We start from the raw sequence: 14,953 nt of genomic DNA on the forward strand, positions 1-14,953 counted from the left end.
ACGAAGTCTATTTTAAATTTTGATGAATTCGCCAAAAGTCGAAAAATTAACTTGGACTGCTGAAATTTTGGTGATGGAGGTTTTAGATCATTCTCCCTCCAAAAATCGTTGCTTTATTCAAATCAGAGTCGAACACTTCAAGATGTTCTCTAAATAATTTAAAACTACCAAAAATTTATGAAATTTCAGTAAAATTGAACGAAATTTGTGCGTCTAAAATTAAAAACAATGACGTAAAAATTGAAAATTCACAGAATGTTCGAAAATGTAGGCAAAATTGTGTGAAAATTTCTGAGGTCAAGTATGTACTTGACTAACACTAATTTTTTTGATTTGAAGGTCATTATTCTGCGTTGGCCCCTTCTAAAGCTGTCACGATATTCTATTTTGATTTTAGAAATCCCGATTGCAAAGTTTTTTGAATTTGGAGTACCTGCAAAATTCCACTGAGTTCATTGCTGCCTTCACCACCTGAACTCTGTCCTTCCCCTTTCTCTCCTTCATCTCTAAATTCACCCCTCTCCAAATCAAAATAATCAAGCTGAAAAAAAGAGAGAGAAAAAAAACGACAACTTATACACAAAATCCTGTAACCCGAGAAGGGTACCCTGCCCTACCCTACCCCTGGCGGAGATCAAAGGCAGGAAGGCAAATCTATCGTACACGAGGTATAATTGCACGCGCCTTCCTAATTACGCAAAGAGCACAGCACTCGACTCGCTGCATATACATACGTTTTTCGAACATAAGGATGAAGAAGAAGAAACAACCCATCTACAGTATATAGGTACTTTTTGAAAAGATGAAAACTGAAATCTTGCTGTGCACATACTACAAGTGGTGTTTTGAGAATGGTAAAAAAAAAATACGTAAAAAGGCAAAACAACATTCTCTAATCCTTGCTGCGGGAAGAAGACCCTATGCAACTCGTGTATATTATAAAATCGTCGTGTTCGTGTCAAATCATAGGTAGAGATAACTGGTACACGAGGCAGCGACTTATTACTTCGACATACCAATATTTTTGGAGGAAAAAAAGACGAACTGGTGGGAAGTTGCGATGAATGAGAGAGAAGAAAAACCTACCACGACGCAAATATAAAATACATAAATACAGATATTATTACCGTCGGCGAAATATCGATTTTATAAGCCAGCTCCGCGCAAAATTATACGTGCCGGAAAAAAATTACGTTTTTTTTTTTTACAATCTCTTTTCTCTCTCACTCTAGCACTCGTTCACCCTATCTGCGCTTTGCCGAAATATAGCGCCCGTTTCGGGTAATTTAATAATCAAGTTTTTTCGTGTTCGCGCGCCGCCCAAAAGGTACATTGGTATTGGGTTGGTAGGTAGATAGACAGATAGGTAGGTAGCTAGGTACACGTTAAGCCGGGCAAAAAATATAATTACGCGGTAAAATTCTCGCGCGTTCGTTTTAATCATTGTACGATTTTAATATTAACGGGCGAGAAATTTTATTTCGCCATTTTTTACACGCCGAGTACACATACACATGCAAATACCGCAGCATTTGGTTCGGGGTGTTTGGGTTAACACAAAAGCACATACGGAGCGTCACTTTGGTGAAAATAAAATGAAAAATAACATCCGCAAAGGCACCATTTTTACACGCAGATTTTACCGTCCAAAAGCTCTTCTTCGTCGACGTATCTGTATACTGTGTATAGTTACCTCTGTTCCCATCCCACCCTCTCTCATCCACAGCATCATTGCTCGGGCACAACTCGCAAGTACAACGTACTTACGCAGCAGTGGCATAGCAGCAGCAGCGGCGACGAACAAATTCAAAAATTAACGATAAACAGGTGATTTATTTAACCGTGGTAAATTCAACATTTGTAATTACATCACGTAAAATACGTTGGTTTTTGTGGAAATTTTCTCTTGTCGTTTATTGTACTCGGTGTTCCTCGGTTGGACGTATTTCGCTGTAGATGTGGTGGTTTTCCTTTGCACGGTGCGGTGTACGGTTTATTTTTCGAATCGTCCACCGAGCCGAGCTTTTCCATAAATTATCGCGTCGTCGGTGTATCTGACATCATTTGTAAGGCTTAAACCAGAGGTAAATGCCTCCGCAGAGCGCCATATTTGCAAATTTTAGTGATTTTTTTTTGTACTCGGCAGGTTTGATTCATTTGGAAATAAAAATTATCTATTAAAATGTTCGATTGACGCGATGTCTGGATAAGGATGATTGGGTGAGCTGTCCAAAAATTCGGAAAAGCTTGAATATTGAATCAAATTTTGGAAAAAATTGTTGGAAATTTTTAAATTGGAGTTTTCGTGTTATGGAGGATTCTTTTCTTCGTGTACATTCCAGTTGATAGATTTTCGTTGATAAATCATGAAATTTTTTTTGGTTTAACGAAAAATGAGTGTCTTTTCACTTTCAGAGAAGTGGAAAATCATTGAATTAATCAGTATTTTTCAGTAATTTGTATAATCAAATCACAATGAGATCTTATTTGACAAGTGAAAATGATTAATTGATTCGGAAATTGCTTGCTTTTTCGATTCAGCTAAATTTTTGAGGTCATTCCCATTGGACTCGAATGGAGGAGACACTCAAGACACGTATAGTGGTGTGATTAAAAATAAGTATTTGGCTTTTGGTCAAATTAGTGGTGATTTTCAATCAAATTCATGCTTTTTTCTTTAGTAAAATTCGTGGTAATTTCTGTTCAAATTTTTTTGTTATCTATGGTCAAATTCCTTGTAATTTTTGGTCAGCCAAGTGTGGCAAAGCTGCTACGTTTGCGTAGCTTTAGCCCGATTTTCCAAATCAACATGAAAAAATTCGTTCAAGGCCACCCTCTGAGTGGAAATTAACAACAACAAAAAAACCTATTTAATATTTTGAATCACATTCATTTGAAATGAACTCGAAAAAGTCTTTCCATCACCAAAAAATTTTTTTCAATATCATCAGACCACAAAATTAAATCTGAATTGCCCTTGAAAAATTTATTCCAGGTCACCATAAAGAAATTTATTTGAAATTACCATTAAAAAAAATCATTCAAACTTTACTACAAATAAATTCAAAAATGATTAAGTAGGTACGAAAAAATTCTGAACTATTTGAAAAATTAAATTCCAAATCGCCACCAAAACGAAAAAAATCCATCAAAGATTACTAAGAAAAAAAGTTTGTTCTAAATCATCGCTGAAAAATTCATTTGAAATGATCTCGAAAAAATTAATTTGTAGGTAATCACACCAAAAAATTTCATTAGAAATCATTAATTAACTCCTAAAAAAAAAAACTCACTTATAAATTATAATCAACCCGAAAACATTCATTCGTCAGAAAAATATGTACTCATTCGAATCGAAATCACTATAGAAAAATGTTTCACTAAATCCAAAATCAAATATGCTTTTCCCTCCTCCATACAAAATATCTGCTGATTACAAGTCAACATTTTGAAATCTATGAAAAATTCATTCTCAATCACCACGTAAAAATTGTTTCAAAATTAATTACAGCGTTACAAAAATATTCAATTTGAATCATCCATGAGACTTCTTAACTACTTACATAAATTTAAAACATCAAAATAAATCACCGCCAAAAAATTATTTAAAATTACCTTGAAAATTTTTAATTTGGAATCGCCACTAAAAAAAAGCATTCAAAGTTATCTTCTGTGAATAAATTCATCTAAAATCATCTCAAAAGAATCAATTTAAATCCTCACCAGCTTGAAAAAATTGAAAGAACCTCAAAAATTGTATTCAATAATTCAAAATTATCACGAAAAAGTTCATTCTAAACCACGACCAACGAATTTATTTTACCAGCTTTCTAGCTCATGTTTTTTTTTTTTTGTGTAATGACTTTACTTATCTGGCACACTGTGATGTCCCTTTATTGAAAGTTTTTAAAAATTTTTCAAACTAACATGAAATTTTTTTCAGATTATTAAAACTCAAAGTTTTTGCTCAATATTTCCAAATAAATTTTCATTTCCTCCCTCTTCTTTACAATAGGCTTGAAAATGATTTAGAACACTTGGAAAATCATTTCGTAAAAAAAGTTGACAATGACTGCTCATACAGTCGTGCATGCCCCAAAAAACACTTACTTATTTGAATGATGAAAAAAAGTTTTTGGACTTTTCTTTTTTGAATTGCTTTTGCTAAGCCAAACTGTCCTATCCCCCCTCCTAAAAAATCTGAATGTTTTTGCCAAAAATTGTGAATGAGTGAATCTTATTTTTTTTTGGCAAAGTTGTAAAATTGCAAAATAGTCCAATTTTTTGCCAAAATCGTGTCAAAGTGTATCTTTTCATTTTTGAAATGAAATTTTGAAATTTTTCATTCATTTTCTTCTTTTATATTTTTGAATTTTTTTCTTGTAGTTTTTCCAATCATCTTTGAAAATAGATATAATTTTTTTTAGCAAATTTTGACTTGACCCATCTTTACCTTTCCCCAACATTTTCTTGTTAAATTTTTCTGTTTATTTAACACCTAGTTTAGAATCAGATAATTTTTTTTCAATTTTCAATTAAACTGATAACTGGCTCTGCTAGAATTCTTTTAGCTGGTTTTTTCGTCCTATGAAAGGGTTTTATCGTCGCTACTGCACCAAATTATCCACTATATCGATATTTCATCCATTTATTCATACTGTATGACCGTAAACAATACGTACCCCCCGTTGTGATAGTCTAGGGTGAACTTTTTCAAAACCGGGATACCAACTGTCTATTACAATTAGCCTGAAGATACTCCAATTCATGCAGACTGTTTGACCGTGGCATATATTTCTCCGAGGGGTAATGTAGTAAATGATCCTGCACGTCTGTATATTTGGGGTATATGCATGGTGTCATTATTCAGCTTACGATCATAGTGCACGTGATTTTACCGAAACGTATTGCTATAGAAATCATAAACTGAAAAGGTTAATCACTTGATTCTATAACAAGGATTAGTGGAAGCCCAGAAGTCAGGGGGTATTTTTTTGTGAGCGTTTTAAAGGATTAATGGAATGAATTTGGTTTTGAGATAATGTCGATGATGGAACTGGATAAATTTAGTTTATGATCGAAAAATGTTGAATTTTTATGTACCTACGGCTGTATCCTGATGGAAAGGATGAAAAATTGATTCGATTGGTCAGAATTTTAGGCGAAGAAATCTAATCTTTGGTCAATATTTTTCATTTTGACCTTTTTAAAAAAAATTGAGAATTGAAGAATGAAATTAAGAAACTTTGTGAAGGTTAAAATTGTAGCTTTTTTATTTTGAATGTAGCCAATTCTATCAAAAACCCATATTTTCTAGAATGCTTTTCGGCACCTTTACTTTTTTCTTTTTATTAAAAAAAATGTGACATCATGAAAAAAAGCTAAAAATTTTTCATTTCTTTTTGCCATTGAATTTAATTTACAATAAATCTGTGTCGTAATTTCTGACATTATTTAATTTTAAAGATGATTCATTTTGTCGCACGAATCTCAAAAGCGACCTGTTTTCGCTTCGCATTTCGTATATAATTTCAATTACCTACTTTGAAAATATTTATTATCGACGCCAACGTTAAATAAAAATTTACGTTGGCACTGTGCTTTGTAAATTTCAATTCGAGAAATTTTCTTTTTACGAATTTCTTTTTTAAAGGAAGCGTTCTTCGCGTTAGCATTTTCAAACGAGCTTAGAAACGAGCTTCATAAAATGCCGGAGAAAAAAATTTCACTTCCTGTGTCGAAAAAAAAAGACGTAAAAAATTTATTCGTTTTGGTTACGAGAAACAAATTCTAAAAACGGTTTTTTTTCTCGTTCTCGTTTTTCTTTTTCTCGTTTTTTTTTTCACTCGCGCCAACAACTCGAAAAAGTATAAAAAGCGCCATTTAACGTAAATTGGCGTCTAAATACGCCGCTAAAAATGGTAGCAGAGGTGCTCGCATCGGCTAATATAAAAAGTCGTTAAATTGCAACAAATGTCGTAATAATGGCACGAGCGAAACGAGGAGCGCGAGGTGACACGAAAAACGCTTATAGGAAAATTTAAAAGCGAGGTAAAATACTATATTGTGAGCATTACCTTATTTTGTACAAAAGCAGCGAAGTAAACGTTCGATCTGAAGGGGGTGTGAGAGGAGGGTAGGTAATTTTACTCGGCTTGGTTCGCGATGATCGTAAATTTTACGAAAGAATTGGCTATTAATGGAGGCAGGATGAGGAAAGATGATGAGTTTATGTAATTAAAGCTGTACGAGTGTACGTGCTTTTTTTGGAGGAAGATGAGAGAAGGTTTTCTCGATTTGTTGTGGGCCAAGTTCGAAGAGAGCTAAGTGTGATTTTTTTGCGAATATTATAAGGGTATGTTGGAGGTTAAGAGGCTAAGAGCTGATTGAACGAGGGTTTGAACTTGATACGATTTAGCGGACGCATTTGACTGCAGGTAGAATCGCAAGAGCACGCGAAACAAGCATCTCTGCCTCTGTATAAATACATAGAAGTTCGACGATACGTAATATTTAATCGCTAGGGTACGGGTACCTCCACTTTGCCGGAAAACAATTTGCTCTCTTTTTACCCTTTGCCATTAACGTCGATTTTATACTCGGAGGGGTCCCATCGTGACGATGGCTCTGTTGCTGGAACCAAAATTAAATTTTTCTATAACTCATTTTCTTAATATCATGTGCGTCGTGTTGCGTCGCGCCTCCTCCTCCTCCTCTATAACTAAACTGTGTAAATTTCGAATCGAAAATCGACGAGGCTGCTCGTAAATGTAATTACCGTTTTCATCGTCGTCGGTCACCGGCCCCAGCCTATTCTCGCTACACGGCGACAATTTGCAAACTTTTTAATTATAAAAACGCCGTAGCGAAGTTTTTCTCCTTTTTTTTTTTGGTGTGCTATTTTCGCGCTTCGATACTTTCGATTTTGTAGTGTCGTCGCTTAAGGGAGAGAGAGAGAGAGATGTTTTGTGGGGGCGGTGGCGATGTGAATGTGGGTGCTGCTGCTTTTAGACACGACGAGCTGTGTAGGAATAAACATAATGGGGAATTAATTGTAAATACAGCCGGGAAATGAGTGTTGACATTGTGTTAAATGTTGACAAATTTATTCGTTATTTTCAAGAGCACTAACGGCGAGATTGAATTTGCCTATGTTTAAGTGGCGTACTAAGGTTGGGAAATACAGCTCGAAACAACGCAGCGTACCGTTGTGTCTCCGGTTTTTTCCGGATTTTACGAAAATATTGTAAAAATGTATAACGTTGTAAGGTCGAAGAAAATTTTTAGAAAAAAGTAGGTACAGTTGTGGAATAATGTGATTTGACCGAATCAGTTCAAGATCTCTAATGTGAGTGCGAGAAGGTACCACATGTACTTGTGAATCAGCTGAAAAATATTTTCGACATTCATCAGATAAACTGGTCATCTTCATCAAGGATATGTTTTTGGAGGTAGAGTGTGAGAGGCATTTTTAAAAAAAGAACAAATAAAATCAAAAAGATGAGGTCTCAAGAAATTGAAATAAATTGCTAATATTTCAAGTGATTTTTAAAAAAAATGAAAAAAAATTCACTGAGCATAAGAATTGAATCTAATATATGTACCTACTTTTGATACTTCAACAAAATATCACAATTAAATTAGCAGAATGTAGTTGATGAGACCTTTTTAAAAATCTTGAAAATTGTATAGGTAACCATATTCTGTCTGGGCTTGGAATTCTTCAAACTCATTTTGATAGGTCATATAGCATATTAAAACATGATATGCACTTCGAAATAAAAGATGTATTTAAACATACTTACAATCACAAAATATGTACCTACACAAAAAATAAAGAAATAAAAAATCTCCATTATACGAACGTTAGCGTGATTGGAACATTAGTTAGCGAATTCGAATATTGGAAAACAAAGGTAAAAAATGTTACAAAGACATCAGAGCTTTTGACTGACTTCGCGAATACATTGTATCTTGATAAAATCGATGAATTGCCAGTATTTACAAAAAAATAAACAATTACCTACTAATAATGATGTGAATTTTAAATTTATTTCAACACTTTCCCTATTCGAGAATTATTGAGCTATAATCTTAAATGCTCTTTGGTTATAACATGATGAACTTTGATCATGTTTTCTCAAATTCGGTCGAGGTTAAAGATGCTTTGTTAGTGATGATCAGCTTGGATTAGCAACTTGAATCAGCTACTGATCCACAATATAGCGGCATCAGCATATTTGATGTGTGTGCCAGCTGTTGAGTGAAACGTACGTAAACATCCAGCGAATTTAGCATTGCTGGAACATTTGAGCTATCTATTGATCTTACAGGACAAGTGACGAATTGGACGTTTCAGACAGCCTATGTCTTTAGGTCGTAACAATTTAAGACAGTGATCCAATGTGCTGCCTTTCTATGTGTCTGAGCGATTTCTCGAAAACGTTTTACAATGGGTAGTAGGTTTAACCTTAAATGTATTTGTCAACCATGTAACCAAATGTGTAGTTTTTGTGTCCACTTTATGAGACACATAATTTCACGATCAAAGAGTGAAATTTTTCTGGTGCTCTTTAAATGCAATTGAAACGAATAAAATGATTTGTTTTTCTTCTCCATCTATATAGAAGAGAACACCATTCATTGCATCATCTGAAAGTTTGTCTGATGGCTTTCCCAGAGGTCTAGAACCTAGATCCAGACTCGTCATTAGCATCTATGAATTTCATCAAGGTATCCTTAGGGTTATTCCATTAGGAACCAGCTTGGCTTCAAACAGCTTCTGCGAATGAATTTGGTGAAGCTTCATATTCAGCCAGATAAATCTTGATTTCAACACAATTAGCAAGATCATTGAGAATTGGAGATTTTTGATCGATTTTGGTCACATAACAATTGGCATTTAGTCAAGTTTGTATCATGCACAGAATCGTCTTGATTATTGTTGTTGGAATTCTCATTAGCATCATCAAACTCGTCATTCCTGAACAAGGAACTATTCGATGAGTTTGGCGAAATCTGGAGCTGTTCAATGTGAAAACACAGCAATCATCGAGATGGCGCAAACACTGAAATATTCTAATCCAGAAATTATGTATCCGGTTGAAATCTGGGCTGAACTTGTTACCACCGCTCAGTATTTGCTGAATTGAGTAGGCAAATCATCTATCGAATGTTCGACTCCTTATGAGTTGTGGTTTGGCAAACCACTGCAAATAAAGCATCTTCAAATTGTGATTTCGTCTAAAATTGGATAAAAAGGTACTTGAAGGTTACTCATCTCATCAGATATGATAGTGATGACATAGCACTTTCTGAAAAATCACAAAAATCATCACCCAATTTTGGGATCAAATTCTAAAAAAATGCTCAAAAAACATTTTCATTGAAATACTTAATTGAATTTCACGCAAAATTTCAACCCATTTTCATATGTCATATGACACCTTCTCAAAAAACCCAAAAATTACCACTCAATTTTGGGCTCAAAATTCTTCAAAAATTCTCAAAAACACTTTCATTAAAGTATTCGAATTTCTCACAAAATTTTAACTCATTTTGATAGGTCGCATGACACTTTTTTCAGAAATCCTGAAACTTTATGTGACCCAAGTTTGGGCTCAAAATTCTTCAAAAACGCTTAAAAACTCTGCCATTAAAATATTTGAATTTCTTCGGAAATTTTATATGTATAACCCAATTTTGGGCTCAAAACTGGTAAGCTGTATTTTTCAATTTTCAGTCCTGATTTGTTCATCTTTATGGAGACCATTCGAACGTGATTCGATCCACGTATCCAAAATGTAGTTACTCGTATGTAATTTGTGTTTTGTGAATATCAACTTTGCTAACATCAAACAGGCAAGCTGCCATTCCACTTCAATCCCCCCCTCACCAATGCAAATTCTTTCCTCTTAATTCAGAAAGTCGACCTATAAAATCTTGAATTTGTATTCAGCGAGCTAAACCGCTCCGAAATGAACTTTCAGCTACAATTTTTCGAAATTCAGTTTCATGGCTATAGATTTTTCATGAACAACGAAATATTTTAGAGCGATAACGGAATATTTGAAATTCTGTTAAATCATGGAGACGAGAGTGAAAATCGGGGGCCCGTTTCTGGGGTGAAAAATTATGGTCAAAACGCGCATTTTTGATCATTCAAGTGTAAGTTTCGCAGCTCGAAAAATTCTGAAAATTGATAAGAAATATGGGGAACGTGTTTGGAAAAACATTTTATCAAAAAATAAAATTTTGTCAGCGCATAACTGACGACACAGGGGTGACTTTCAACATTTCAAAATTGATTTTGGAGGTCAAAAAAATAGAAACAATTAGGGATCATTTGTCCTGGAAGTTCTCACTTGTCAAATTCCGAACCATTTGACCAAGAAACGCTCAAGAGTGAGCTAAAAGTATGAAAATTTCGAGGTCACATCATTCCTAGAATTGTGATGGATTTTACCACCATAAATAGGAGGCTGCTGAAAAATTTGAAAAAATAGACTAAAGCTGATTCATTCAACTTATTTGTTTCAAGAATGTGCACAACTTGGATTTAAATGTCTTTTTGGTTGCTTTCTGCCAAAATCTGACATTCTTTGAACCAGCTTTCTTTCCTATTATTTGCCTTTGGTTTGGACCTGCCATAAACATCGATCAACCGAATCAACTCTACCAGTCGAGTTGTACCTCAGTATATGTATTGAACTGGCTTTTATTTTGGTCAAGATCCAAGTCTTGTTACATTCATCCGAAGAGATCTCAATTCCCACCTACTTTTGATCCAATTCTCTCGATCCTTGCTGCTACTTTCGTCCAAATTATCGGCAATTCTCGTAAATCGTAATTAAACCACACTAGGGTATAAAGTGCAATCATCTCGATTGGTGATTCTGCGACGCTTGCGGTAATTGGCAACGTCGCACCTCGATTGCGAAACGGACAGAGCAAAACAAGAAGTTAAATCTGTTTATTTCCGCTACGATGCGAAACGATGAGTCTGCTGAAGTAATCAATATTTTATTCCGCTTTAGGGGTGCAGATCGACGAGCGAACAAGAGCGTAAGAGAGCCGCCGCCGTTGCCCTTGCCTCCACCACGGCCGCGGTTTTTCAGAGGCAACGAATAGGGAACAACAGCGTACACTGTACACGTACTCGTACAGCACAAAATGCCATACGAAAAATGCACACAGAACTGCTACGCGATGACTATGGCAACCAATGGCAATAGCACGTTGCTTTTGGCGTACCTTCTTCCACCCTCTCGCTACCCCCCAGTTGATTGAGCCGTAATTCTGATTCAGTTGAACTTGGGTTTCGGTTTGAAGGTTACTGTCACCGTGTAAACGGCGCGCCGTCGTCGTCCACAGAGACGCACACCGCACAGCACCACAAGGCACAAGTTGCGAAAATCGACGCTAGACTACGTTACCTGTCAAGTCCACGTGTAAATTAAATTTTCCTCGCGCTTTTCTACGTAGATGGCGCTGATTATTTTGAAATCCGGCAAATGCCGAAATGGAAAAGTCGACGATGCGTTGAAATTTTTCATTCATTCGACGCACGTATCTCTTGGGGAAATTTTCGCAGATACGAGTTACTCGTATATCGCGTACACAGGCGTTTGAACTTGCAACTTGCAAGGTGCGTGTTGAGTGCTGGTTCTACGATAGCCAGCCACGTATATAGTCACGAGACCACTTGACGAAAATGTCTGTCTCTCTGTACCCGAGCTGGAGCGTTTTTTTCCTTCTTTTTTTTCTTTTCGACATACGGTGATGTGTTGATAGCTCTATTTGGGTTTTCTACCCGTTTTAGTAGATGATTTTACTCTTGATATTTGCGTGTGTTGGGTACTACAGGTACCTATACAACATTGAGTTCGTTTGTACGTTTACGTATAGCACGGACCTTTTTCCATGTAATTCATCGTGTTAGAAGGTCAGACCAAGTACGATAGCGGTGTTTGCATTGTACGTGTATGTATGTAATGCGTACTATAAAAGGTATTTAATTTGTGCGATACCACCTATGATTTGTTTGCAGACGGTTTCACGTGTGTGGTTTGTCTGGATGTGGCCTAGGTTGAGGTTTTTAGAAGCGATTTATTCTGTGGTAGTGAATGTTGGTTGATAGTGAGGTAAAGTTTTCCCAGTAAATGTAGTTTGCTATCTTGACTGAGTTTACTGAGTATCAATGTGTGAGAGAACTTGTGGCTTTGAACAGTTTAACAGAAGCTCGGTTTGCTATGATGGTTGGTTTTTGTCGTGATGACTTCATGTGTCTGGTCTGGATTTGAGGTGGGGGATGGCGAACATCGTGAAGAGAAAATTCCAGACTGGTTTGGAGGTTATAGACGTCTTTATCTAGTATATCAGGGTTTATTTTATGCGGCAGTTTTGTGTGGATTGTATTTGATTTGGTTTGATTTTTTTTTCAGTTTGTGAGGATGGGTGAGGTGGAGGTACTATTTTCAACAGGTCAGTAGCACGATGGCTATCTCATTCAGGGTAAATGAAATTCTAGCCAGGGGTCCGGGTATTTAGGGTCTCTAGAATGACCGAAATTCTAGATTTTGGACAAAAAATGGTAAGTAAGGAAATTTGTTTTGAGTGACCCCCAGACTTTCAAAAAAAAATTTAAGATTTCTTGTCATGCAGGATCTTGAGCCAGTGGTCTCAAAGTTGAGTCATTTTTGACAGTGACCGAACCGAAAGTTTTCCTCGTGATTTTTAAAAAAACGCAAAAATACCCGAAATTTGAAGTAATTACCTATCTAAAAATATTCTGAAAATGAAAATAATTTTTTTTTTTTGTATTCATTAATTTAGGCCTATGTGTCTCTAACCTATTACATGGAAAACTTGAACGAAGATTCTTTGAAAAAATCGGTTCTCGAAACAAAAACGCTAATTTTTGTATGTTTCATGATACATTTTCGCCCGTCGAAACCCCCTTCCCCTCCCCTTTGGCTAAGTCACAATATTTTCGAGAATACTCCTTTTTTTGCCTTTTTTGAGTGGTACCTCTCACCCAGTAGACGAGAGGCATGTACTCGTCGATAATGCCTTCTATCAGGATGGCCAGTTTCCAAGACACATCCTAATAAATTTTAAAGAGTAGATAGAGGTATACTTAATAGACAGAAGGTTCAAAATTAGCTATTTAAATTCAAATATCTCAAAATGGAACTTTCAAGGCATAAGCTCAAATTTTTGTGATGTGTGCAGAAATTAAAAACTGGTACCTAGAATTTGAAAATTTGAAAAATTTGAATAAATGCATAATTTTTTAGTTTCTTTCCTTCAAACTAATTTTTAAAATGTGATATTTTTTGGCGGGGAGTGCTGTAAGATCTCCAATTTTGATCAGAATCTCAAAAAATGAAATAAAATTCAAGCCCCCCCCCAATTTAATAAAAAATGAAAAAAATGTGATGCATCGTTCGTCAGATTTTTGTCTTTCTCCGAGCTTAAATATCTATTCATTTTCCGAGTACAACCTCCCAATGTCCCACCAGCCCCCCCCCCCAGTTTTAGAAAAAAGTACCAAAAAATGGCAATGTGTTGTGACGTGCCTGCGATTTGCGCCAAACGTAACGTTTTGAGGTAGATATACATATTCAATAATAATCTAGATGAAAAAGTAAAATTAAGCTCCCTGTATATTCGTAATTTTGGAACTTTTTTTTGGAGCCCCCCACTTTAGGCACCCCTAAAAAAAGCGTTTATGCATATTTTTTCAAATAAATTTAAGAATTTACGTTTGAAACACACTAGCAAGTGCTCGATAATTTTCCATTTGATTTTTCCTGTAACTTTCAATGGCATTTTTACTTCGTTGAAATCATGAAAAAGTTATTTCAACGTCTTTTCGAAGAGTTAAATGTCAGAATTTGATCCAAAATAGTCCAATTTTGGTTCTTAAAATTATTTTTTTATTCGCAACTGTGGGAACCCCTGGAGCCCAAAAAATAGTCATTTTGGGTTAACCAACCACGGATTCGTATTCGGGACATTCATTACAACATTTTAAAACTGGTTGAGTTGATAACTAGCTGGTGCCAAAAAATGGCCTTATCGCAACACTCCTCCTTTTCAGAAGATATTTTCGAATCACTCTTGCATCACTTTTTGAAATTTTTTTAAAAAGCAGTGATGAAGTACCAATAATTTTTTTCAAAAAAAAAAAATAAATAAACATTTGAAAGAGTTGAAAGCTACGATAAAGTGCCAAAAAATCAATTTTTTCATTCGTGACCAAAAATTGTCAGTTTTTAGTTTTCATTTTGATTGCTGTTTTTGTTCAATTTTTTTTCATCGTTCGTAAAATTTTATTTTAAAAGTTTGAGCTTTTTGTTTTAGACAAAGTTTCTTCACGGTACTAGTTTTTTTATTTTATTTTTTTTGTAGTAGTCTGAGGAGAAGATAAAATCTGGAAAATGCCCTCAAATCTTGAAAGTGCATTTTTAAAGAAATAAGGCCTAAAATCTCTTGCTTAATGTGCTGCGGATATAGAGGTTTTGCCAAAGTTCTGCGATTTGATTTGTAGGTTTTGTTTGACATCATGACGATTTGGCTGTCTTTGAAAATGTACATATTTTTCTTAGCCTATAAAATGACGCATTTCAAACTTCAACATCCTCACACTGCCTCTCATGTATATTCTCATCATGACCATTACTCACACCCTTTTGTAAACCTTTCGAACCATTCGCGAGTGAAATAATGCTCTTAATTTTAATTATATAATAATTTATAATCAAAGTGAATTTTATCCCTTGTAGTAAGAGTAACTATACATATTTATACTCGTATTTAATAATCGTCTGTTGATTTGTTTCAGCATTTATTGTACCTGACCAATGATTTCCCACGAACGGAGAGTAGAAGAGGTCGCGGAAAAGGGACCCGTGCTGTAAGTACCTTACCTGTACTTTGTTAACACAAT

General features: G+C 35.3%; 1 protein-coding gene across 2 annotated transcripts in view; it reads left to right on the forward strand.

Annotated features, from left to right (window-relative positions):
* The window catches only part of LOC135835177 (methylcytosine dioxygenase TET-like), a 214,054-nt gene that overhangs the window by 106,377 nt on the left and 92,724 nt on the right, over positions 1-14,953 (forward strand). For both annotated transcript variants that reach the window (XM_065349322.1, XM_065349323.1), the window contains exon 3: positions 14,849-14,920. In XM_065349322.1, the coding sequence (XP_065205394.1) occupies positions 14,849-14,920 (72 nt within the window). The remainder of the gene's footprint in view (positions 1-14,848; positions 14,921-14,953) is intronic.

The sequence above is a fragment of the Planococcus citri genome, chromosome 2, assembly GCF_950023065.1.
Source record: "Planococcus citri chromosome 2, ihPlaCitr1.1, whole genome shotgun sequence".
Lineage (NCBI taxonomy): Eukaryota > Metazoa > Arthropoda > Insecta > Hemiptera > Pseudococcidae > Planococcus > Planococcus citri.